A 24971-nucleotide genomic window follows, 5' to 3' on the forward strand; every position below is an offset into this window, starting at 1 on the left:
ATGTATTTATTCAACATGGGTTTTTTTTCACTTATTTTGTTGTGTCTTTCCTCTGCGCAGTGCGGTGACTGGAATTAATCGGGAGTCTGTCAGCCGAGATGTATAATTTCAGCCAGGGGAACGCGCATTAAACCCTTTCTCCGCAGCCAGGCCGTCAGTGCCTGCGGCTCCTGCGCGGGCTGCGGGCGGGCCCGGCGGGGCGGTGCCTTCCCGCTCCCGTGGTGCCCCGGGAACGGCCCGCCCGTCGCGCGGCGATGACGGCCGCCGCCCGGCGCCTGCCGAGTGACGGTGCGGCGGGTTTAACATGGCGGCCTTAGGGGAGCGGTGGTGAAGGTGAGAGGTGGGGCGGCGCCTGACGGTGGGGGAGGTGGGAGCCGCTGGAGGTCGGGCCGGGCTCTCGGGGGTTCGTCTCCGGGGATGGAGTTGGGGGGTCCCGGTCCTGCCGCCCCTCCGAGGTGCGCGCCGCCATGTAGGGGGCGGGAAGGGGGCTCTTCCCGCCCTTTGCCGCCACCCAGCCCGCCCGCCCCCTGAGATCTGAGGAGATGGCGACGGCGGACCCCGGACCTTCTGCCCGCTGCCTCGCCTGGGCACTGGGATGGCGGGGGAGCAGAGCCTGGCCGGTCAGAGAGCTCGGCAGCCAGCGTCCCTCATCCCCCGGTTCCTCTACCGCAGGGACGGGGACAGGCTGGACTCGGCGTCGCTGAAAAAGCCGCAGGACGGAGTCTGAAAAGGACGAGGGAGAAGGGCAGGCAAACCGCCGTCGTTCATGTTCGGCAGGGACTCGAGCTGACCATGCCTGACTTGTGAAAACGTTACTCATCCTGAAAGTAAGCGGAGGAAGGGGAGAAGTGATCGCCGGGAGCCTGCTTGTTGGAAGGGAGAAGGAAAGATTAATTTTTTTTTATTTCTGATATTTGAGTAATTTCCGATTGTAGAAAATAGAACAGTTTATTTGTGAAAGAAAGAAGGTTGTTTTTGAAACGTGTATATATCTAGTTCTTGGTAGCATACTTAGCTGGATAGCCGTTGGCACTTGGTGAGCCACCTTTGTTTACTGGATTTTTCCCTGTAGCGCAATGTCCCTGTTGTTTGCTCGTCCCAAGTCAATAGTTGCAGTGAAGAAGGATAAAAGACACATGGCTGAGGTAAACGCTTCTCCGCTTAAACATTTTGTCACTGCAAAGAAGAAAATCAATGGTATCTTTGAACAGTTGGCTGCATACATCAATGAGAGCGCCTCATTCCTGGAAGGTAAGCTGAATTCTTCAACTGCAAGTGTGTAGCAGTGCTTCGCCTCCATTCAATTCCCCCAAACACACACCAAAAAATCCTCGTTCAGTTAAAGGTGCTGCTAGGCCTGTGCTTATTTATACATGCACGGCTGTTTATATATCAGTATTTATAAGAAGAACAGAAAATTATGTTATTGAATTTGGGTTGAGTTTGGGATTTATATTTTAAAGCTTACAAGTTCACGTGAGTTATGAAACTGAGGTAGTTAGTGACCTATGCTTGGTTTTTATATTGATGGGAGGGGTTTTTAGGTTTTTGCCTGTAATTCTTTCAATAGTCTTGCCTAGGCATGTCATAGCTAGTGGCATGTAGCATATGCTAGTAATTGGCTTTGACAGCTTAGGAAACAGACAGAAGATTTGGGGTGGGTTTTGGTTTTGTTGGTTTTTTTTTTTTTTTCTTTAAGGATGTTGGAGTGTTCAAAGTGTTGGCAGTGTTCCATTTAAGGCAGTCCTAAGGATGAGAATAGTTATTAGACGTGCAAAAGAGACCAGCTGATAAATGCCGATACAGGATTGCCTCAGGGTGTAATTGTGTGTGTCAAGATTACCCACGTAGTCTTTGGGACACAAATAAACATTTAGTTATGTGTGTTACATTGTGAAGAGGTGTTTTACCCAGTACTGATGATGTATTTTGATTTTAGAAACACACAAGAACATAGAGCTTGATCCTGTCACCACAGAAGAGCAAGTGCTGGAAGTCAAAGGTTACCTGTCAAAAGTCAGTGGCATTAGTGAAGTGTTGGCAAGGCGACACATGAAAGTTGCTTTTTTTGGAAGGTGAGTCACATGCTTATGTTGCCTGCACTCCCCACTCAGTAAAGCAACTGGCATCTTTAGGATTGTAGCCAGTAAAAAATATTTATAGAAACACTAGTCCTCCAGCTTTGGCTTGTAATCTGCATGTTCCTGGTACTAGTCCTCTTGTAAATTAGAAATAAATCTTGTAGCACATAATTCTTCAATCTGGAATAATTATTAAAATAAGAAAATAGAAAAGTCTTCTTGTAAGTTGCCTGTGGCACCTAAATTGTTAATGGTTCTGATACACTCATTTTGATATTATGGAAAATAAGTTCCCTAAACTCAAGTAGTATCTGAATCTCGGAAGCCTAGCTATACCATTCTTTAATCTGACTTCAGGACAAGCAATGGAAAAAGCACTGTGATAAATGCCATGCTGTGGGACAAAGTCCTTCCTTCGGGAATCGGACACACCACTAATTGTTTCCTGCGTGTAGAAGGGACAGATGGACATGAAGCTTTCCTGCTAACTGAAGGCTCAGAGGAAAAGAAGAATGTTAAGGTATATTTTCCTTAAGATAAAGGAAAAGACCTCTTCAAAAGTGTCAGAAAAGGGAAGGAACAAGAAAACTAAAGCATTATGAATAAATTTCACAGTTAAGGATTTTAATCGTTAAAGGTGAAGATGAAGAACAGGTTTTTGTTAAGATATAGGAAGCGAGGAATGGAGCAAGTTACAGGGTGGAACTTTTTCATTTTATGAAAAAGATGATATCTTGTATTTGTTAGTGATAGCAGGGAACCAAAATAATGACTCAGGAAGTTCTGAGCTCTGTATGACCAACAGAAGGCACAGACTTCCTGATAATTCATCAGTAGCCTTTCTCGACAGGAGAATTTCTCATAAACTCTCACTAGGCGGTTGCCTGTTGACTAGGAGACTCAAGCAAGTTTTACTTGGAAAACCTCCCTCTCCCTGCTGGAAAACCTCCCAGGGAGAAAGTGATTTGGAGTTGGGTTTTATCTTAAAGTGTCCGTAAACAGCCCTGAAGGGGAGATAATTGTGTTAATGGGTCTTAGCATACAGGAAATGTTATAAATTATCTGTCTTTTTAATAGACAGTAAACCAGCTGGCTCATGCCCTTCATCAAGATGAACTTCTGAATGCTGGGAGCCTAGTCAGCGTAATGTGGCCCAATTCCAAATGTCCCCTCTTAAAGGATGATCTGGTGCTGATGGACAGGTGAGAAATATCTTTCTTTCCTTTCCTACTTATCACAGATTAGTTACAGAAATGTCTTCAAGTACAAATTTAACAAACATCAAGGAAGTGGACCCTGTTCTAATGTATGACAGTGACTAAAGTCCTTTGCTGTAGTTAGCAGTCAGTTTCTCTTGACTGGTACTTCCTTTTAGTCTGTACTCTGCGTCACCTCAGGGCAGTGTAGCTCAGATGAGGGAAATTAATGCCCTGAAGAGCTGAAACACGTTTCTTATTAACTAACTATTTTTGCTGCTTCCACAACATAGTGATGTGTCTTCTTTTTTATATTGCTAGCCCTGGCATTGATGTAACCACAGAGCTGGACAGCTGGATTGACAAATTCTGTCTAGATGCTGACGTATTTGTCCTGGTGGCAAATTCTGAATCAACGTTGATGCAAACTGTATGTTTGAGTCCACTTGTTCAGTGCATTTGGCTAAAAATTTAAAAAGTTTGTCCTGTTAATCTCGCGAGGTTTTGTTCTGTTTTGCTTAGGAGAAACAGTTCTTTCACAAGGTGAACGAACGTCTGTCTCGACCCAATATATTTATTTTAAATAACCGCTGGGATGCATCTGCCTCTGAACCAGAATACATGGAAGAGGTTTGTGATGAGTTTAAATTTTTTCTCTTTGCAAGGATATTATAGAGTCTGTTTTGTAGAATCCTAAAGTGTTGGATGTTTACAGTTTGGATTTTTATTACCATACTGTGGAGACTAGAGGGAGTATAGGCTAATGATCAGGACATGACTCTTGAAATTTCTGAGCTGGAAATCAAGAGTTTCACAGGGACCTCTTGAAGTTAGATCACTTAGATATCATCTGGAAAATTCCATAGAACAGCAAAGTTGTTGTGTTTTTGGTTTTTTTTTTTCTTATTCTTCATTACATTGGTAGCTTAGACCAGCAGAGGGCACCTGGGTCTAAACTTTAAGAGATGGAGCATGAAGTGGATTTGACTGCATCTGGGGCTTGTCCTGTTTATCCCTCAGGTGCGTCGACAGCACATGGAGCGGTGTACCAGTTTCCTGGTAGATGAGCTGGGTGTGGTGGACCGAGCCCAGGCAGGAGATCGAATTTTCTTTGTGTCGGCGAAAGAAGTGCTGAATGCTAGGATTCAGAGGGCTCAAGGGATGCCAGAAGGAGGTGAGGAAAGCTAACAGAAACTTTCTATTTTCTTATAGGGAAGAAAATAGAGAATATTTTGTTCCAAAAACTGGATAAAATTGAGGTGGGCCAGATTATTAACAGAGCAGTCAAAAACAAAGAGGTAACTTAGCAGCACTTTTGCATTGACTTCAAGGTAAAGCAGGAGCATTTCCTGACGTCCAACATCTGACTGCTTTCTCAAAACTTAAGTGGTTGTTTTGTACTTTCCTTCTCTTAGGTGGAGCATTGGCAGACGGATTTCAAGTAAGAATGTTTGAGTTTCAGAATTTTGAGAGAAGATTTGAGGTGAGTGTTATGTGTACTAACTTTCTGTTTAGATTTTACTCCTGAAAGGCTGGGGACTAGAATTTATAAATATGGAGTGGGCCCACATTTTGGAAATAGATTATACGAGAAAGAAAAGTTGTGTTAGTATGTTTCTGCCTGCTGGTAATCTTGGGCTGCCTTTTACATACAGGAATGCATCTCACAGTCAGCAGTAAAAACAAAATTTGAGCAGCATACGGTGAGAGCAAAGCAGATTGCAGAAGATGTTCGTCTCATCATGGATTCTGTGCATATTGCTGCCCAGGAACAGCGGTGAGGAGAGCTGATGCTTGGTGCTTGCGTAACTGAAGCTTGTATTCTGGGAGAAATTTAAGAGAGTATAAGCATTTAAAACGCAAAGCAGGATACAGCACGTTTGGGAGCGGGAAGGACAAATACCGGTAGTCTTGCTTCTAGTGAATTGTGAAAGTACTGGGAAAATAACCTCTTTTTTGTTCTGTGCCATGTGGGTGTAGTGTACATATTGACACATTTTGTTCTTGGGCATGAGAATCTATCTTGTTTATGGAATTCAAATTATACTTGTAGATAAAAAAATGCATTTATCTGGCTTTTTGATGGGCACTTTTTTTTCTCCTAGAGTTTACTGTCTGGAAATGCGAGAGGAACGACAGGAACGTTTAGGTTTTATTGACAAACAGTTGGAGCTCCTTACTCAAGACTACAAGCGGAAAATAAAACAGATCACAGAAGAAGTGGAGAGGCAGGTAAGGAACAGTGGTTGCAGAAAAACAGATTGTCTGAAGCAGCTGCCAGCATGGTGGGACAAATGCAAAGTGCTGACAAGGTTTGAAGTACCAGAAATGTGGGAGTTACAGATGGGAAGAGAGGAAATGCTTTCAGAAGTTGTTGTTGTTTGTTTTTTGGGATTGTTTTCTCCTTGAGGTAATAAAATGTAAAGTAGAATACTTTGGGTAAACTTTCAGAGAGGCTCATATAAGATGTTTTAAATAAACAATGAGACTTTGATTATTATTGCTACTGTATTTTAGTCTTCAGCGATTCCTAAAATACTAAAATGTTTTGGTTAAGTTTCCTTATTCTTTCAATCTACAATAATGTCAGTTTTCTTACTGTCAATAGTAACATGTCATTTTTGGTATTACAAATATACAGTAAAGGCCTGTTCATTTTTCACAAGTCTTGTATTGCCTCAGTCTTTTTCTGTCTGCATTGTTATTCAGAGCATAGATCTGTATACTTCTCAGCCATCTCTGTTTGCAAGTCACCAATATTGCATGTTGCAGTTGGCGCACAGTGGCCGCGTGGCACTGCACAATCGCAGTGCCTAGTGTTCAGTAGTGCGTACTGAGAAATGCATGTCTTCAGAGGTGGTTTACTGTCTCTCCCTGGGACAGAATATACAGAAACTCTGTCCTGTGCTATTTCTCTAGGTGTCAAATGCAATGGCAGAAGAAATCCGACGGCTTTCAGTGTTGGTAGATGAATACCAAGCGGACTTCCATCCATCTCAAGTAGTTCTTAAAGTTTACAAGAGTGTAAGTGTAACCTGCTTCTTACAGGTTGCTCAAGCGATTTAAAGAGGCTTTTTTTTTTTTTTTTTTTTTTGCTCTGAGTCAGTAATTATGCCAGCTCTTTGAGATGCTTAATGTTCTTCCAACTAGGACACAGCAAAGCTTTTTATGTTGTGAAAAATCTTTTGTTAGAACGTCTCTTGCATTTGTAGAAAACTACTGTAAAAAGAGAATATCTTAAAAAAAAAAAAAAAAAAAGGGAGGAAATAGATTTTTTTAAAAATAATCTCTGTGATAAACTGGTACGCATATGCTGTATCATGTTGTATAGATCAAACAGAACTTTTCCTAGACTGCAGAGTACGTGTGAGATTTCTTGATTTGCTTTTTCCTCTCCTTCACTGAAGAATGGGGGGAAAAAAATGAAACTGATGTTAGAACAGTGGGCAGACAGAATGTGTGCACCTGTTCTGGGTGGGTTTTTTTAACTGGCAAGCTCTAGCACCTGCAGCCTGCATCTTACCTATGTTTATTTTAAGCTTAGTAACCCTTTCTTTGTTTGTCAGGAGCTGCATAAACACATTGAGGAAGGCCTGGGACGTAACATGTCAGATCGTTGCTCCAATGCAATCACAGCTTCCCTGCAGACAATGCAGCAAGAAATGATAGGTCAGTTCAGCAGGCAAGATTTCCCTTTCTCTTTCCGTTAACTGTCATGCAAAATAACTAGGTGGAAGTTCTGGATTTCTCTTTAATCTGATGGCTGATGTACAGCTGGCATCATCTTAGTTTCGATTTTGATTAGTAATGCTGTTGTGTAGAGGACTAGCTACTCCTACTTTTTCCACTCTATATCTGAACTTGTGCAGTGATTTGCTAATGAATTTATGCAATCAGTTTAATCCTTCATGACAGAGAGGAACTGTGACTTTAGAAACGAGAGATTCTCGTGAAATGTGAATGATATGTAGCTAAGTGGCTGTCTGAATATAAGCTTTAAGAGGAATATGGTGCCTTAAACACTTTTAGAACTGGCCTTCAGATTCTGTTTTCCAAGCTATTGCTAAACTGTGAACTTCACCAGCTATACCTATAAGCATTTGGAAGGGTCCGTAGAAAGATTTTGTTCTGAGTTGATCTGAAGAACGGTATCAAATAGTAATTCATGATGTATCTGTCACTTTGCAACGTGCTTGGCTTTAGGAAATTTAAGGTACATGGAGAATGGAACAACCCATAACCACCCTGATTACAGAATACAAGTCTGGTTAATTCTTGTTAACTCAATAGCCATTTTTTGAATGTTTTTATTTTCTGTGTGTGCAGATGGTTTAAAACCCCTTCTCCCAGTGTCTTTGCGGGGCCAGATAGACATGTTAATTCCCCGACAGTGCTTCACGCTCAGCTATGATCTGAACTGTGACAAGCTTTGTGCTGACTTCCAAGAGGACATAGAATTCCATTTCTCTCTTGGATGGACAATGCTGGTGAACAGATTTTTGGGACCAAAGAACAGTCGTCGGGCCTTGATGGGCTACAATGACCAGGTAAGATACCTTGTTGAGTGGTCAGGGGTAGATGTGATATTCATCATTTCAGTAGCTGCTGTAGTCTTTTTGGTGGGAAGGGCAGTGGCTTGCCTTCTCTTATTCTGTACTTTGTTTTGTTTTGTCCCTGCTTTTCTAATTAGATTCAACGCCCTTTAACACCAGCGAATCCCAGTCTGCCTCCTTTGCCTCAGGGGTCTATGACCCAGGAAGAGCTCATGGTGTCGATGGTGACTGGACTGGCCTCATTAACTTCCCGAACTTCCATGGGGATCATCGTGGTTGGCGGTGTGGTGCGTTGGCAATCTGAGCAGCGTTTGTATAGCTCATGTTGGAGCACTAACTTGAAAAGTGCTTGCACTGCTGAGTCCTGTAGATATTTGCAATTCACAGATAGTGAAATACTTTCTCCTTTGATCTTCCATTTGAGTATAAATACAGAGTTTATTTTGTGTGATAGTTAGGCTTGGAGCCAGGGTTGTTGTGAAGATAACCCTTCAAAGTATGTTATAAAAGCATTAAATAGTCTCTGATTCTTTTGTGAGAATAAAAGAAAAATCGCTATTTTTCTTCTCCCATTTACAGAGGAATCAGGACAGAAATATTTACCAAAAGCCTCTGATTGTGTGTGTCCTTCTTCCTAGAAGGGGAGGAGAACACTTAATTTTATACACTATGCCTAATTTATTTCAGAGAAAATTAGCATTTCCTGCTTATCTGTCTTTTGAAAATAATGAATGTTTTGAATTGCAAACCTCCCCAGGCTGCGGAGGCATAAGAACTCTAAGTCAAGTTGCATGGTAACTCCAGTTCCTGTTGCAGGGTGAACCTAAGTTTCTGTAGTGCCAGTTACACACCTACGTGCTATTCTAGTGTCACAGTGTCTAGGGGTGGATGATTCCCCAGAAGGGAGATGGTTGCTTAAAAACATTTTTTACTTGAGAAACAGGGATTTTGGGAACCAGACAAAGTTAATTTGCACTTGCAGATGTAATTTAAATGTGCTGGAAAGGTTAACTCATACCGAACCTCAGCAGTTTAGGTTAGGTGTTTTAATTTTGTAGACTGGACATCAGTAGTAAGCTGTCTGACCAAGGAAACCACTTGCAAGTCAGGGTTATCTGTCTGGCTCACTTTCATGTGCCTGGAATGTACGTGCAGCGCTCTATGCACTGTTAGGAGTTAGGGAGTTAGCATCGTTCCTAGATGATGGTGATGATGTCCTTTGTTTTCCCTTGTGCTTTTTTAAGGTCTGGAAGGCTGTGGGTTGGAGACTGATTGCTCTCTCTTTTGGCCTTTATGGGCTCCTTTATGTGTATGAGCGCCTCACCTGGACCACAAAAGCGAAAGAGAGAGCTTTCAAACGACAGTTTGTTGAGTATGCTGGTGAGAAATTGCAGCTCATCGTCAGTTACACAGGTTCTAATTGCAGCCACCAAGTCCAACAGTGAGTTACCTATATAAACCTTATGTAAATGCTGTTGTTTAGGGGTTTTTAAAATGATTTTCCTCATTAAAACAAGATAAGTCTGCATATTGAATTTCAGATTTAAAATTGTGTAATGATACATGTGTTTTAAAATAATATCACATTTTTTTGACTTGCCAATGCAGTATTTGGGTGCTGTTAAGCATTAGTCTTCATGTACTTCCATCTCTCAAACCAAGTTGGTCTGATGCTCTAACATATTATTGTGCAGAAGTGGAAAGATTAACATCTGAGTTTTTGTCATCATCATTATACGTCAAAGGGATTTATTCCTTGATCTTACTTTTCATTTTATCCAACTATTCTCCTTGTTTCACAGAGAGCTTGCTGGGACGTTTGCTCATCTGTGCCAGCAAGTGGATGTCACGCGGGAGAATCTCGAGCAGGAAATTTCTGCCCTGAATAAAAAAATTGAAGTTCTGGATTCACTGCAGAGCAAAGCAAAACTGCTCAGGTGAGATTTTATTATCCCATATACACAGACATTTGCATACAATTTTTTTTTCGTGTGATTGCCCCAAGATTAGGGTGTATCTTTGAGTTCAGTCCTTCTGTCATAGTGTTTGATGTGCAGACATCAGAATCTTTCCCTCCCAAGTTGTGTTCCCTTTCACTATGTACTTTCCCATGTGCTATCAACAGTCATTTAAATCTTCTGTCTCACGAAACACCTTGGTTTTGGTTTGTTTGGAATTTCAGTTCCTTTTCATTTATCAAAACATACAGTCCTCTACTCCTGCAAACTCCCCAGGCTATTATAAAATTAAGCAAAAAGTCTCACTCTCGCCTCAGACACAGTTGTCTGATGTTTTTCTTCACCCTGCAAAGTCTATCAGGAAGAATTTTTCAAACCTTCTGTATCTACACAATAAGATCAATGTGAAGTTGTGACCAAGATCTCAGTTTGAACCTCAAAGCCTAGGGACTGTTAGCAGGCAAGTGTTCCTGACCTGAGGAAGAGCAGGGATAGGTAGCAGCATTTTGGAATGGACCTCTCGCACTCTTCTCTGTGCTTTACCGTTAACTCTTTTTAGTCACACTTCTTTCAGATTGGCTTGAGAAGAACTGTGTTCCTCACCTAATGGAGACTTTTTGTCCTTGCAGGAACAAAGCGGGTTGGCTTGACAGTGAACTCAACATGTTCACACATCAGTACCTGCAGCAAAGCAGATAGTGTGTGAAGAAGAGAAAAACAACACTTTCCTCTCAGTGCTCACTTAATTACTGCAGAGAACATGGTGGGTGATGGAATTCCCTAAAGGGAATGAGCAAAAGCCTATTGCTACGTTTCCAGTTGCTGTGTGAACAATAGGATTCTGCTTCCCTGTTTTGTGTCCCACCTCTAAGCACTAGTTATTTATTATTCTTCTTTTTCCTTCTTGTGAGACCAGGCTACTTCAGAAGGAATGTGTGCTTCATACATTTACCAGGGGCTTTTTAAAGCAAAGTCAAGTACAGTTAACAAGTTTTAAAAAAACAACCGAATAAATGTTTAGCAGGTTAAAAGTTATTCTGACATGTCTTTATGGAGTCATTCATTTTACTACATGAAGATAGAACTTTTGACTTCCAAGCCCCAAGGTTATGTATGTGTGACAAGCAGCTGTTTGTCTGAACACAGATCTCGTGCACACAGATGTAATGATGGTTTCACAGTGCGTTTGTAGCCCATGCAGGCCTGTCTCCTAGGTTAATATTCCATTATTATAGAACATGACAGAGAGTTGCCGTGTCCCTTCACAGACAGGTTTATTACTGTCAGTATGTTTAAACCTATGAACAAAACTCAGTTCTCTTCCAGAGCAAGAGGGAGTAAGATTTTTGCTTTGGTAAGCTTAATTCTCTTTGGAGTTAAGTTTCATCCTCTTAAGAGCTCTTTAATAATGCAGTCTGGCCCATTTCACTTGTCAAGGACAAGTTTGCAAAGGTATAACTAGCTCCTGTGAAGGAGGGAGTGCTGATAATTTGGCAGCTTGTTGAGAAAGAAAAACAGGAAAGAAAAGTCAGTTGACAGAATGTAATGAACTGCCTTATGAGATAAGTTGATGAATGCGGAGTTTTTTTGGAAATGCACAGCTGTGTTTCTGGAAGCAGGCCTTCGGAATTCCATTACCACCGTTTGGCCACAAGAACAGCATGTGGATTATGAGCTGTAAGAGATTTTGCTTCATGTAGAGTTCCCCTGGGATGTTACAGTCCATGCAGTAATATGATTTGATGTTGTTTCTCTTCTGTTAAAAGTATGAGGATGAGCTGGCAAGTGCAGCTCCTCTGGGGTTGGGGGGAGATTTGTCCCTTGTATTTCATGCCAGGGCAAGAATGGGTTACGACAATTTATTTTTTTAAAGATGTTCTTTAATTGCAAATAGACCAGATTAATCTTTGAGTTTTGCCCTGAAAGAATTTTGAATTTGGAGCATAAGATTTGAGAATTGGAAGGACTCAATTCTCTTCCTGTTGGAATTGATAAAAGAGAAATTCCCACTGATTTCAGTAGTACCAGGATTAGGTCCCTATGCTGCAAAGTTTATTTTCCACTTGGTAGGTCAGTATTTTGTCATGTGTTGGATATAATGACACGTTTCCCACAAAATGTCCAAGGAATCCAGAATCAGATCCTATAGTTCTGAGGTTAGTAACAACCTAAATGTGTTCAGCATCAAACTTTAGAGAATATGGGCTATCTTTGATCAGTTTCCAGCTAAATCCAGAACTAACGAGTGTTTCTTTTTCTTACTCACAATGAGACTTTTCCCTTGAAAATGGTATCAACTGGCCTAATTCATGCTCAGGTGTGAATGTTTGTGCCTGTGACAAGTCCCCTGTTTCACGTGTCACAAAAGTTCCAGAAAGAAGCTGCCTGATACTTGAAGGAGTAAAAATAATGAAATGTCAGTAAGTACTTTGGGCTGTTCTAAGGTTTACAGTGAGACTTGAAGATTCTTGATTGTGTAGGAGCTGGCGGTGAGACTCTCGTTATGTCCCTGGAATGCTGGAAGCAATCCAACCTTTCACTTACAGTAGACAGCTTTGAATCCAGTTCAAACTGAAAAGCCATTTTCATCAGAGGGCTTCGTTGGCCTTGGTTGGTTGCTTCAGGCAACACCAGTACATAAATATAGCTCGGCTCAGATCTGAGAATGAGTAAGAAAGAAATTTGAGTCCTTGCCTCTGGATACGTGTTCTCTAGGCTTGTCGTGAAGTATACCAGAGTAAGTGGAGTCATCGCTGTTACTCTGCTGCGGGTATTACCTGAATAAATTCAGATCTCTAGTCTCTGAAGCTATCACATACACCTTTTTAATAGGCTATGTACTATGCTATTGAGTTAAAACATTGAGCACGTCCCTAATACTCCAGGAAATTGTCAGTTCCAGCTAGAGGGAGACAATGACGTACTACTGTTGAGCAGCTCTAGGCTACCTGAAATGCTGACCTTGCTTTTGAAGATGTGCTGTTAGCGTCTCTTCAGCCGGCCTTTAGCGGAAATCTGATACATGATCTGATCTTTAAGCCACTGTCTTATCTGTAAAGGGAAAAGAGATTGACGGGTTCTTAGAATCTGGTGTCTTGTCAAGGGCTGTGTTTCTGACACTGCTCAGATTTTGGTGACGTAGGCATTCTCACTGTAGTGCTGAAACCTAAGCTACAGAATTTTTTAAGAAGCAAAACGGCTGATGTGGGAGAGGAATTTTTGAGTACGTGTAACCCGTGTCCCTAGAAGCCCAAGTGATTGAGAATCACACTTCTAACAGAGGCCTATGAGCTCGATTCCTCTTAATCAAAATACAGCTGAACTTCTTTAATTCAGAGTGTTGGAGGAGTGAACACTAATCAGCAAGGAGGTTGTTCTCTTCTGCTTTTCATAAAGAATGATAAGCTAATCCTTAGAACAGGTAATTCCAAAAGCAGTCTTCCCCGAACTCTTCTTAAAGAAGGTCAGCTACATGCACTTTATCTGATTGCTGCTACTTATTTTTCTCATTGTGTTATGTTGACGGAGCTCTCTGAAATACTCTTACCAGTGAGTTTTCTCTCTGCTATATTTAAGGTGATAAATTTGCATGAATTATTCCTGTATCAGTGCTGTAAACAATGGAAACCAAAATAAAAATGAATTGGAAAAATACGTCTCCTGATGTGTACTGCGTCTTGTGATACAAAGTCTTCAAGGGTAAGTATAATATATCAGATGATGACACGCTAACATATAAATTGCGTGTTTTACCATAGTGACCTTTTATTTGCATTCTTGCTGTGAAAATTAACAAGGCAACCAATGATACTGAAAATTTGAGAGATTCCTTCTTACGTTATGCTAAAAATGTCGGTATCGAACCGGTGACTTCTTGAGAATATTGCAGGAAGTAATAGTCAGCAAATACTGCGTTAATGGGCTGAAATGCTGAGTCGGGTTCTCAGTTGATCACAGAGCGTGCATTAAAAGAGAAAAAGGCAAATTTCCAGGGATACATTTTCAAAACGGCTCCTGGAGCAGCAGGGGGTACTCGGCCCGTGCAGACAATGCTCTGTGGCGATTTAATGAACCCAAACGGCGGAAGTCTGGGGCCGTGTCCCGCCCCGGGACTGCGGCCCGCGGGTGCGGTAGGACTCCCCCGCCTCCGCCGCGCCCCGGGGCTGGGCCGGCTGCCGCCGCCGGGCGGTTCCTGGCGCCCCGCGCATGCCGGGAGCCGCGGGGCGGGCCCAGCCGTGGCGGGCGGCCGCTCGGCGGCGGGAACGGCCGGGCCGGGGCTGCCCGGGGGAATCCCGGCGAGGGCGGGGATCGCCCGCCGACCCGGCGGTTGGGACCGCGGCGCAGGTGGGCCCGGAAACGGCGGAGTTCGGCGGGAGGGGAGCGCGGGGAGCTGGGCCTGGCGAGACCCGCAGGCTGCCCACGCGGTGCTCCGTCGGCCGCCAGACCGGCCTCTGGAGAGGGAAGGGGAATTTTACAATGCCCACGGCCGTCCTCGCTTCCTCGTGGGCATGGGAGAGCCGGGCCAGCGCAGGAACAGCTCTGGGACGGGCCACATAGGTGTTTTACAACTTTCTTGCAGAGTTGGGAGTTCTTAGCTCCTGAGACAGCCATTATTTATTTTTAACTGATAGAAGCTAAGCTGAATCCTTTTCAAAAAGGATTCAGACTAAAGCAGTTACATGAGCTTGAGCCCCTGGGGTTGAGCATGAAGAACTAACAGTTTCTTGTCGATTATGCTGAGAGTGGATCTCATCTGGTAAAACCCTTCCAGAAAGTCCCTTGACTAAGGTTATTTTCGACGTATTTGCTTTCTGATGAGCAATGATGAGAGGATGCTGTTAGCTTTGTCCTGTGAATACTGTGAGAACTTTTGTTTTGTTCAAATGATCTCAAATTTAGTGCTTCGAGATTGATATTTATATTTTATGTCCAGTAGTGCACTTCTCATTTATTTCTTGTAACAAAAAGATACATGATTGTTAGCACTTCATTCCTCCCAGTGCTGTTGTACAGCATACGCACTTGATTCCTCATGTCCAGTTGCCAAGGTAGCAGACACAAAAACAAATCAGATGAGCTTTGGAGAAGGGTTTAGGGATCCTTCTGAACAAAAGATCCTGAAGCACATAATTTTACTTGAGAACATAATTTAACATTCTAGCCAAAAGCAATGTAGGGTTTAGAGGTTTGTTTTATTTAAAAACACTTTCTGCAAATTTAGAGCAGCTTGTGTTGTTGTAAATGTGTTGAACAGCATGACAATCTTCCAGTCAAACTAAGTTTTATTTATCTATTTATTTATTAACTCCCTTTTCCTCCCCTTCTTCTAATAAAAGGCCAGTAACCCTTAGTGATTTACGTGTGGGGCTGGAATTGCCTGAGCCCTAGTCCTGAGTTGTGATTGAGCCTTTTGGACTCTTCCTGCCTGGGGAATACGGAGAGCAGTTTTGACTCAGTATTTCTTTTGGGTGTAGTAAATACACTCGTATTCATCATTTGTATTTTGAACTTTTGAGCATCCTGGTATTATCACAGTATAAATTTTGATGCTCAAAAAGAACATTAAAGCAGGATTATATAAGGTTGTCAATCAATGTCAATCAAATGTCTCTTACTTGGCTTTTTGATGTGACTTTTTCATGTTTACTCTTTTCTTTGTAAGAGTGTCTTGTCTCTCTTCAGTCAGCTACAAGCTTCTGAGTGCAAAATATTTGACAGTACATCTGAGGGGAGAGAAGTACGCAGTGGTGCTAGTTCTTAGCATAAAGAGTTTTGAGACTGTCAATCATTGCTCCTGAGAAATCAGCCACTCCCAATGTTCCAGCAGCTGTAAGTGGTTTTTGTGAAAAATCATAGAATGGTTAGAGTTGGAAGGGACCTTCAAAGGTCATCCAGTCCAACCCCTCTGCAAGGAGCAGGGACATCCCCGACTAGATCATGTTGCTCAGAGCCTCATCCAGCCTGGCCTTGAACGTTTCCAGGGACGGGGCATCCACCACCTCTCTGGGCAACCTGTTCCAGCGTTCTACAATGCGCATTGTAAAACATTTTTTCCTAATATCCAATCTAAATCTCCCTCCCTCTATCTTAAAACCATTTCTCCTCATCCTGTCACAACAGGCCCTACTGAACAGCCTCTCCCCATCTTTCCTGTAGGCCCCCTTGAGGTACTGGAAGACCGCTATCAGGTCTCCCCGCTATCAGGTCTCTCTCATCCTCTGAATGTGGTTTCTCTTGAGTCTGCTTCTTCACTTAATGCTTCCATTCATCCAGTTCACCCTTCCTCTGGCTTTACAGGAAAATGTTTTCATAGGATGGAGTTAGAGCATCTGAAGAGGCTGCGTCAGGCCAACCAGGACCTTCTACAAAGGCTCAGAATGAAGCAGGAAGAGATCAGGAAAAGACTTCCCAGCAAGCCACTCTTTCCAGCGTCTCCTCGTAATAGAACAGCTACTGAAAGATCCGTCCCCTTGCCCAAGAGAGGGGTAGGTGGTGTGTCTGTGCTGGAAGTGCTCGGAAGCAAATGGGCCTTGTGTGGTGGGCAGCAGCTGTGCCTATGGAGTGGTGTGGTAAAGGAGATGTATGGGCATGGAGAAGCTGGTAGGAAGTGGAATGTGGAATACAGTCTGTTAGAAAAATAGGTAGACTTTGTTTATTGTTTATCCTGTGGTCTCAAATATGTCCTCCTTGCAAAGGGTTCAGAGATCAGTTCCTGCCTAAGAAGTTTACGTTTCTTTATCTTAGATAGGAATGAACATTGTAGAACATAATCCTTTTATTTTTTCTAAGCACGAAGGCTGAAAGTTTAGCAGTTCCTCAGACTGGGAAGAGCCGCAGTTAGCTGGAAGTGGATCCCTTTCTTATCTTCTTGAAACACTTTAAATGACTCATGAATAATATCAGGATTTTGGTTTTTTCCCCACAAGAATTTAAAGGGGTGAGCAGACTAGAATGAGAGGTTTATTTTCTCTTACTGAGTGAAATGTCCTAACGAAAGGTATTTGTAATCTGAGTGATGCAATGTGGTGTAAGCGTCTCTGTCCTTACAGAAGGAAAATCAGGTTGATGCTGTGAAGGCTACAGCTGACCCTGCAATGTTGGTGTCTGTGGAACCCAGAGCTTACACAGCCAGAGCAGCCCTCTGTTCATCTCTTAAGCACAGCAGCAATGACAGAGGGGTACAGCAACAACAAGCAAAGATGCAGGAAGCAGTAGAATTGGATTCCAGCTTTCCTGGGAAAGAGAAGAATGTTATGCCAGTGTCTGCAGTCATTATATGTGGCAGAGAAACTTCTGGATTGGAGAGGGATGGCCATGCTCGAGGAAGTCCAGAGAAAAAATCCTTCCTTCACGGAGAGAACAGAAAACAGTCCGCTCTGCTACATGATTTCCATGAGAAAAAACAGCTTAAGGGTCATCTGGACCCATCACTGAGCGGAATACAAAGTGAAGAGTCCAGCAAGCAGCACGTGGTCATTAGAGAGCCCATAATCCGTAAATCAATCTTGCTGACACCTCAGTCCAAAGAGTTGAAGGTAAGTGGAGAAACCAATGTTTTGCTTGTTTTTGTAAGTCAATAGAAGGATGGGGAGGAAGGGTCTGGAGAACATTACTTGCCCTGCTCCTACTGTGTACATTGGAAGTTGGGGTCAGAACTGTTCCCAGCCTTAGCAGCCAGGGGCTGTTGGCAGTTTGTTCAGCCCCTGCTTTCCTTAGCCCTTGAACTGAAGACCAGAAAACTGTAGTATTTCACTGTAAGACTCCTTGTGATTTGTGTATGATTCATGTGCTGAGGGAGAGCAGCCTGGTGCAGTGCTGCTGTTTTATAGCTTGTTTCTTTAAGCGTGGAGGGCACGCTGTTGCTGTGATCATCCCTGAAGGCAGCGCAGATGCCCTGATGTGTGGGGATGGGTGATGCAGGGAAGTCAGCATTTTGTTTAAAGCCTTGGAAAATATTTACTGCCTTAGCCTGGGCAAGCACCTGCCTCCTTTTTTGTGTTATGAATTGAGAAGACAGAGGGCTGGTGAGCACATTACTGGTAGAAGCATAGAAAGAATTCAACATCAAACTAAGCCACAGCTGTCCCATTTGAACAGCTACCAGTTATCTCCTGAGCTGTACCTTTGCATGTCCTGCTAGACGTATCAGAATTGTTTATGATTTTTTTTCTTCCCAGAAGGAAGCTGGTCGAGTGACTTTTCAGTCTGAGCCTGAAGAATATCCCATACCTGGGAGCAGCTGGTCTGTGCGTCCTTTTCTGGGCTATGACTGGATTGCAGGTGAATCCTAAACCCAAAGCAAAGCTCTCAGCATGATGTGGTAATATGAAGAGTTAAAACAGTTAACCACTCCCTTAAGTTGAGATGTGACGGAACTGCAGACCTAGAGCCCGTGTAGCAGGTCTCAGCAGAGGAGCTGCAGTTTCCTCAGAAGCCATTCCCCAGCCAGGCCAAAGCTGACCTGTGCTTCCCTGGAATGGTGGTCAGTGGTATGGGAATCCAGGCAGCAGATGGCAAAGCAGAGCAGGGTCAGAGGGGATACCAAGTAACCAAAATGAGTGAATGCAATAAGGGACCCAAGCCACACAGTAAACCTCTGGCTTGACGCGGTGGTGTGCTCTTCTCACTATCCCTTTCAGTGCTTCAGTCATTTGGTTTTGACTGTTTTGCAAGAGGCTTGCTTTGGTGCTTTCCCAAATTTGGTAACTCCTTGAACTTTTCTCTCTCCTCGGTGTTCTCAGGGCTCCTAGATACAGACTCTTCAGTAGCAGAAAAATCTGATCAATACTTTGCTGAGCTGCACGAGTTCCGACAGGCCAACAAAGCAGCGTGTATTCATGAGCAGCACTTGGAGTGAGTGGGTATGGGGGAAGGGCTGAAGCAGCAATGTATCCCTTTAGAGTACTGAGAAGCGTACTCTGATCGGGGTGGGAAGCTGTAAGAGTGGCTCTGCAGGCCTTTACCTCCCAGTCAGAAGTGTATACTGGGAAAAGGAGGGGCTGTTCAGAGGGTCTGCCCCTGTCACTAACTGATTTGTTTGCCCGTTTCTTTAGGCTCAAGGCTCTGGATTACATAGTTCCTGAACAAGAACCAGATTTGATAACCGGTTCCCATAAGTGTAAGATCAAATTTCTTCTTAATCCGATTTATGCGAACAAACAACTAAGCATTCTTTGCCTGTCATTCTGAGACAGCCCCACATCATGCAAGACAGAGAAGAATGTGGTTTTTTTAGCTGCAACTTCTAAACCAGATGTAGCATCCCACTCAAAAGATAACTTGAATCGTCTAGGGATCCTCTCTCCATCAGTGTCGTCTTATTTTGTCAGGATTTCTTGTAATTGGATAATCTCTTTATAAACTGAGTAGGTTTAAGTTTTGGGGTTGCTTTTCAGGAACTTATTTGGGGACAGGAAATGTAAAAGATATTTCAGGAAAAGCAGCTCTTTCTGTAAAATACATGTGGCACTGTGGTAGAACACAGCTTTGTTGACTGGGTTGAGGAACCTTCTGACAAACTTAGAAATTCCATGATGGTTCATTACTCTGTGGCAGGTGTTTACTGTTACCGATTAAACCAGCGCCTCTTCACTGTCCCTGTGGATTCAGAATCTGCCTGCTCCGTGTGTAAGATCCCACGTACTCACCAGCCCCCAGAGACACCAGAAGAGCCAGCCTACGTCAGGTAGATGAGAATTATTGCTTTGTAATATGCAGAACTCAAGGCAATAATGGAGAGGAAAAAGCCAATCATGTGAGGGAGAAAACAGCATGAAAATAGCTCTGTAGAAGGTTGCTGTTCTCAAGGCAGAGATATCTCTTGCTTAAAAACTCCCTACTGATCTTTTCCATAAGCAGAAAGTTTTGAAGTCAGTGAGAAGTGCATGTTTTATCTAAATTTGGTCCAGAATCTGAATGTACATGTTAAGTATCTAATGCCCTAATCCAGAATTGTTTCACTTGGTTCGCTTTGGGATTAGATCCTTGGGTTCTGAGTGAGGAAGGCATGCAGATTTCCTCTGCCTTGTGGGAGATTAGATAATTGCTTCCCTTGTGTGTTTGCAGGGTTAGTATTCCCAGGTCTACCCTTCTGCCTGCCTACAAATACAAAGCCCATCGCAGGAAGAGCTTTGAACTGGGAGACAATCTAGCACTACCTTCGGTAAGTTGCTGCTGTTTTCTTGCTGATACTGATGGCACAGCCCAGGCTGGGCATTGTTACAGCACAAAAAGGAAAGAGAATCTGGGACTCATCCCCCTGACAGGATTTCCACTAAAATTTCCACTAAATACGTTCTTGCTGCCTCACTGAGGTAGCAAGAAAAGCCACTGGTGTGTGCTTCTGAATTCACACCTTTGTGTAACTGGCAAAAAGTATATGACATATCTCCAAATGCTTTACGCTGAGAAAAAGAAAATGCCTGTGGAGCTGTGTACTTCTGGGGCATGATTCAGCTGACTTACTTCAGGCATTGACCTTTCAATATGATTAACCATACCTAAGAGTGCCTGTGTTTCTTTCCACAGATGTTAGAGAGTCTAAAAGAAAAGCTTCTGGGAAGTCTTCACGTATATAGAGGCCAGGCAAAATCAATAGTGGCAAGGGTGGATTTAAAACTGTTTTTAAAACTATGCAGTGCTGCAGGCAGTATTAGTAATCAGACCTAGCCCTGGCCTAGAGATTTCTGGGGAAGAGATTGGAAGAAGCCTGGTTTTGATGTTTAGGAAACTGTGTTAGTCAGCTGAGACAGGTTCAGAGAGGTGCTTGAGTTCATAAAGCAGGAGATCAGGTTAGAAATAATTAGCCAGTGAAAGGTAGAAGAGAGGATAGCTATGCAGTTTTGCTTCATTAGAGATTCCTCCTCTTTCCTGTTAGTCATATAAAACTCCTCAAAGATTAATTAATTACCTGCTAAAATGTCCCTGTGCAGAAGTTATTATTTGTAACTAGCAGGCCACAATAGATTAAAAAGGGTAAAAGCACTCCAATGCAGCATTCCCATCTCTTTTCACAGCATTGCCTGGCTGGCTGGGAAAATACCATCCCTTCTAGCAACCCCATGCTCAGCAGCTTGGATCTGCGAGCTTCGTTGGAACAGAAGCCTTCTCACCATCCTCACCTGGTAAGAATAGCTGTTAAGGGCTGGAGATGGTGTGAAGTGCACAGATGGGAACTGCAGTCCCGTCTCTAAAGGGTGTAATAATCATCGGTGGCTGAGCAAACAAAGATGCCTGGAAAATTATTGCCTTATCTCCACAGGGAAACATTTTCCTTCCACTGCTGTGTAAACTGGTGTGCACAGGCACAAAAAACCAAATGGAGCTGGATAACAGGCAAAAGACCATTCAGCTCACCAATCTTCATCAAAATGCAAAAAGTCACTTTGGCATTCTTTGATTAGTATCCTCTTCATTTGGATTCCAGAACTCGATATCCAGAGTGTCAGGAGGAACCAGAACTGACCAGCTTCTGAACCCTACCCACTTGACACACTTCAGATTTAGCAGTGCTGCTCAGCAGAGGGAGCAAAACAAACCTGGACACTACGGAGCAGCTCCAAAGTTAAATAAGACTGCTTCAACTCTGTGAACCACTGACCTGATTGCCATGGGGAAGGGATTGGAGCAGGGTGTGGAAACGACTCTATTTGGATAAAAATAAATCTTTGAACAGATTTTTCCTGGTTTTCATAGTCATGTGCACACATGAGCAACCAATACACATAGCTGAATGTACAAACTGACATATGTTTTTTCACTTTTTTTTGCCTTTTCAGCTGCTTCTGAACAGATGCGTGAGCATTCGCACCTAGGGCTGGATACAGTGATGTGTACAGGATGAGTAACTATTAGTGTTACCACAGCCGTAGCTACAGAGTTCATCTGCCACCTCAAGTAAACCGGAAGCGTAGTGTTAACTCTGAATGCCAGGGTGAGGAATTGGCCTGTGAATGGCCAGGTTCAGTGGAATGTATACAAATATGTTCATTTCCAAACCTTTGAAACGTGACAGATAATTTGCTAGCGCCTTAAACTCGGATTACGATAATTTAGTTAAAGGAAAAAAAAATCAAGTTTATTTTCAATGCAATGTCTGTAGCTATTACATCAGAGTAATTATGAGCATTAAAAAGAATGTTAAAGTAAAGTGAGATTTTATTCATCAAAAAGCTAGATAATGCCTTAAAATGTTTGCAGATCATGCTTGCCTCTGCTTTTCCCAGTTTTTTGGAGATAAACCAAAAAGCACTTTAGAGTTTTTAAATTGTACCAAAACAAAATACATTATATAGTGTGATTTGTTTGAACTTTATAAACTGATCTTACTTTCCATGACTAAAACCAATAAAACTGATGTTTCATTTTGACTTGAATAAGCCTGAAGCAGAAATTCCTGCCTTAAGAATTCTGTAAGTTCTTATGGAATCTTTACTAGCAATTGCATTCAGAAACTTTGGATTAAATTTATTTCTGGGAGCTAACTTGATAGAAGGAATTGAGCTTACACCAATTTTTTTTTCAGCTTCTTGGCATTGTCTGTTATTTATATATCAAATACATTATTTATTAAATCAAATGTATGAATAGACTTGTTTAAGCAAAGAAAGGAATATTGCAAGTTTATGAAATCTTAATGTGAGACTTGGAATGGAAAATGAAAAGCGTGACTGATCAGTTTAGCTTTTGGTTGTGCATATGTAGGGTGAAGTGAATGGAATTAGTCACATTATTTCCAGTATTGAAAATACTGATTTTAAAGGAAATTAATCCAGTGACTATAAAACACTAGCTGACAAATGTTATACTAAATAGGGCAGATTCAAGATTTTTACTAACTTGCCTTCAAACCCAAAATATTAGAAGTCTTAATTTATCCTGAAACAAATAACAGCAAGCCTGCTCCTCTCTATAAATAAAGAAAATAAAGCACTGTAAGATTAAGCACTTATGTGAGATCTCTCTTGAGTGCGGGACAGAACCGATGTTGAACTCAAAATATCTCTTGATAGCTAGGAATACGTTCAATCTTCTACACTTGTGAAAGTATTGAAAGTGTGATTATGACTCTCTTCCTCCACTAGAAACAGGTAAAAGAAGTCGGTGATGCTGCACCTGCTTACCCAAGTTAACCTCAATCGGTGTCTTTATACGTTAGTTCTGGTCTGTTTGATCCTGCCCTCATTTGCAAGCTGAAATAGACTGAAAATGCTATCAGTTTGTGGAACCTTTTTTTTTTTTTTCTTCTTTTTTTTCTTTTTTTTTTTCTTCATCTTCCTCTATATCTCTCCATTGCAAGGCTAAGACTTACAATGCCAGGTCTTGTCCAGCGTAGCAGATCTTCAGAAAAAGTTCTCTTTCCCAAGCATGCGCTTCAGGCTTGCTTTAACTCTCCCTTCATACCTTTCCTCTTGTGGTCTCACATCCCCTTTAAATGGAGCTTCTCACAAATTCTCAGTTTCAAATTTTTTTTTAATTATCTGAGCCATCCCACGTGCCCTTTTTGCTAATAAAAAAAAGTTTCGCTTTCACATTAGGAGGACTGATTTCAAATTCCATTTTAAAATGTTGTCACATTAGTTCACTTTCTTGTCTGAACTGGTGTAGGGAATTGTTTCCTTTCCTTTTTGTTTATCACTCTTTCAGAGCAGGAAATCTGATTTGCCTATTAACTTAGAGAAGGACACAGTGGTTCCATGCTGTTTTATAGTTATGTCTCCATATCAGTGCAGAATAAGTTTATGTCATAATCCTTTCTGCAATGGGAATCTAACCAGTGTGCTCTGGTTTTCCAGCACTGCTTGAGCAGACTGTATGTTTTGAAATTTCTGCTCTGAGTTTGTAGTTGATAGTATACAGAAACAGATTTTTTCAGCTGGCCAACTTGGTCTTCTCTTTCCATTCATGACTGAAGTTATCAAAGATTTTGCAATTGAAGCTTGGTTAATGTTGTTGCTACATGATCCAGAATTTAATCTAGAACCCTTTGTTTCTAGCTGCACTGTTTCTCTGTAAGAAAGATAGGAGGTCTGAAAGTGAGTAAATTCACATTTTTTTTAATTAGGACACCTGGCCACGGATGTGTACGGAGGCCTCATTTAGTAAGAAGGTGATTCACATATAGCCAAGCTTCTGATCATAATCTCACTTCAAGGTAGAGTTACCAAAAAGATGCTTGCTCTAATTTAATGTGACCTGCAGCTGAGGTAAATGTGTGTGCCCCTTTCGTCTGTTTTCTCACGATCGCCCTGCTGAGGGCTGGCAGGCTGTGAGCGATGTGACTGCTGATTGTATTCAAAATGCCAAAGTTACAAATCCTAGTTAGTTGAATTTGAACAGCAGTAATGCAAGGAATAACAGCATAGAAGTCATTTCTTGAAAGCGAGATCATGCTTTATGAGAACCAGGTTGGGGGTTTTTTTTGGTAGAGTATGAGACAAAATCCCAATTCAAAAGTTTTATCCAGCCTAGAGTAATGCTAAGTAACGGGCCTGCACAAGATGCCCGTAAACCCTGTGCTGTGAGTAGTTTGGGTGTGGATTCATTAATGGGTTATAGTGTAATAACAAGCTTTTGCACGGTGGCTTTGTTCTGTGTTAAGTGTTAATGCACCCTTTTGTGAAGGAGGGCGACTGAGATGTCACCTGAGGGAACGTTGTGAAGGAAATCATCTATTTACTGGATGAAAAATTGTATTTCATCCGATGTTACAGCGGCTTCTGCACTTGGACTGTGGAGTCTGCAGCAACCTGAGCTGTGCTGGAGCCGGTGCTGGAATCTGCGCTTCCCGGGGGGAACAGAGGGTGGGGGCAGACAGCATGGGCTGTTGGGATTGTGGGTTAGGAAAACGGGAACATTTTGAGTGCAGGCGTTTCGGGAGAGGAGGCTAAGCAGAGGTGAGAGGGTGGGACTGTGTAGTAGTGTCAAGTCAGAGTGGTGAGAGGTGTGTCGGGAGAAGGCACAGGGCGTGAAATATTGGGACTGGAGAGGGAAAATAGCAGTGTAAGATGTGAAGTGCGGGGAAACCTTTGCTGATCTGGGGTTCAAAATGATGTGGTAAGGAAGAGTTCTTCACAGTGCACCAGTATCTCCAGGGCTTTGTCCTTAGCCCCAAAATAATACAAATACAGAACTTTGTTGTGCAGGCATAGGGCTCTGGGATAGCTTGTTTCCTGTCCCTGGAGG

General features: G+C 42.5%; 2 protein-coding genes across 6 annotated transcripts; both read left to right on the top strand.

Annotated features, from left to right (window-relative positions):
- The first annotated feature begins 245 nt into the window (after nt 1-245).
- On the top strand, nt 246-10823 carry MFN2 (mitofusin 2). Its single transcript, XM_086764267.1, has 19 exons — nt 246-333; nt 673-827; nt 1073-1251; nt 1940-2075; nt 2439-2601; nt 3159-3283; nt 3599-3707; nt 3800-3907; nt 4298-4451; nt 4693-4760; nt 4933-5054; nt 5383-5509; nt 6197-6301; nt 6844-6946; nt 7604-7824; nt 7968-8117; nt 9075-9271; nt 9633-9767; nt 10418-10823. Exons 3-19 carry the CDS (start codon nt 1077-1079, stop codon nt 10485-10487), a joined length of 2268 nt encoding a protein of 755 aa, XP_086620393.1. The 5' UTR covers nt 246-333; nt 673-827; nt 1073-1076; the 3' UTR covers nt 10488-10823.
- A 2560-nt stretch (nt 10824-13383) lies between these two features.
- MIIP (migration and invasion inhibitory protein) lies at nt 13384-22734 on the top strand. Of its 5 annotated transcripts, none has more exons than XM_086764269.1 (10): nt 13384-13487; nt 16086-16273; nt 16838-17323; nt 17966-18068; nt 18530-18641; nt 18842-18906; nt 19344-19473; nt 19854-19950; nt 20804-20911; nt 21214-22734. In XM_086764269.1, exons 2-10 carry the CDS (start codon nt 16103-16105, stop codon nt 21376-21378), a joined length of 1437 nt encoding a protein of 478 aa, XP_086620395.1. In that variant the 5' UTR covers nt 13384-13487; nt 16086-16102; the 3' UTR covers nt 21379-22734. The 5 variants fall into 5 exon arrangements, with proteins under 5 accessions (XP_086620395.1, XP_086620396.1, XP_086620394.1 ...); XM_086764270.1 differs by lacking the exon at nt 13384-13487 and adding an exon at nt 14006-14132 and having other exon boundaries at nt 16102-16273; XM_086764268.1 differs by lacking the exon at nt 13384-13487 and adding an exon at nt 14034-14132.
- The last annotated feature ends 2237 nt before the right edge of the window (nt 22735-24971 follow it).

Source organism: Chlamydotis macqueenii, chromosome 21, assembly GCF_036417535.1.
Source record: "Chlamydotis macqueenii isolate bChlMac1 chromosome 21, bChlMac1.mat, whole genome shotgun sequence".
NCBI classification, from domain to species: domain Eukaryota; kingdom Metazoa; phylum Chordata; class Aves; order Otidiformes; family Otididae; genus Chlamydotis; species Chlamydotis macqueenii.

Coding starts and splice junctions, on each gene's coding strand:
- MFN2 (XM_086764267.1), top strand. CDS start 1,077: ATGTCCCTGTTGTTTGCTCGTCCCAAGTCAATAGTTGCAGTGAAGAAG. Junction 3,708..3,799: donor AATCAACGTTGATGCAAACT/GTATGTTTGAGT, acceptor TGTTTTGCTTAG/GAGAAACAGTTCTTTCACAA. Junction 4,761..4,932: donor ATTTTGAGAGAAGATTTGAG/GTGAGTGTTATG, acceptor TTTTACATACAG/GAATGCATCTCACAGTCAGC.
- MIIP (XM_086764269.1), top strand. CDS start 16,103: ATGGAGTTAGAGCATCTGAAGAGGCTGCGTCAGGCCAACCAGGACCTT. Junction 19,474..19,853: donor GAAGAGCCAGCCTACGTCAG/GTAGATGAGAAT, acceptor GTGTGTTTGCAG/GGTTAGTATTCCCAGGTCTA. Junction 20,912..21,213: donor CTTCTCACCATCCTCACCTG/GTAAGAATAGCT, acceptor TTTGGATTCCAG/AACTCGATATCCAGAGTGTC.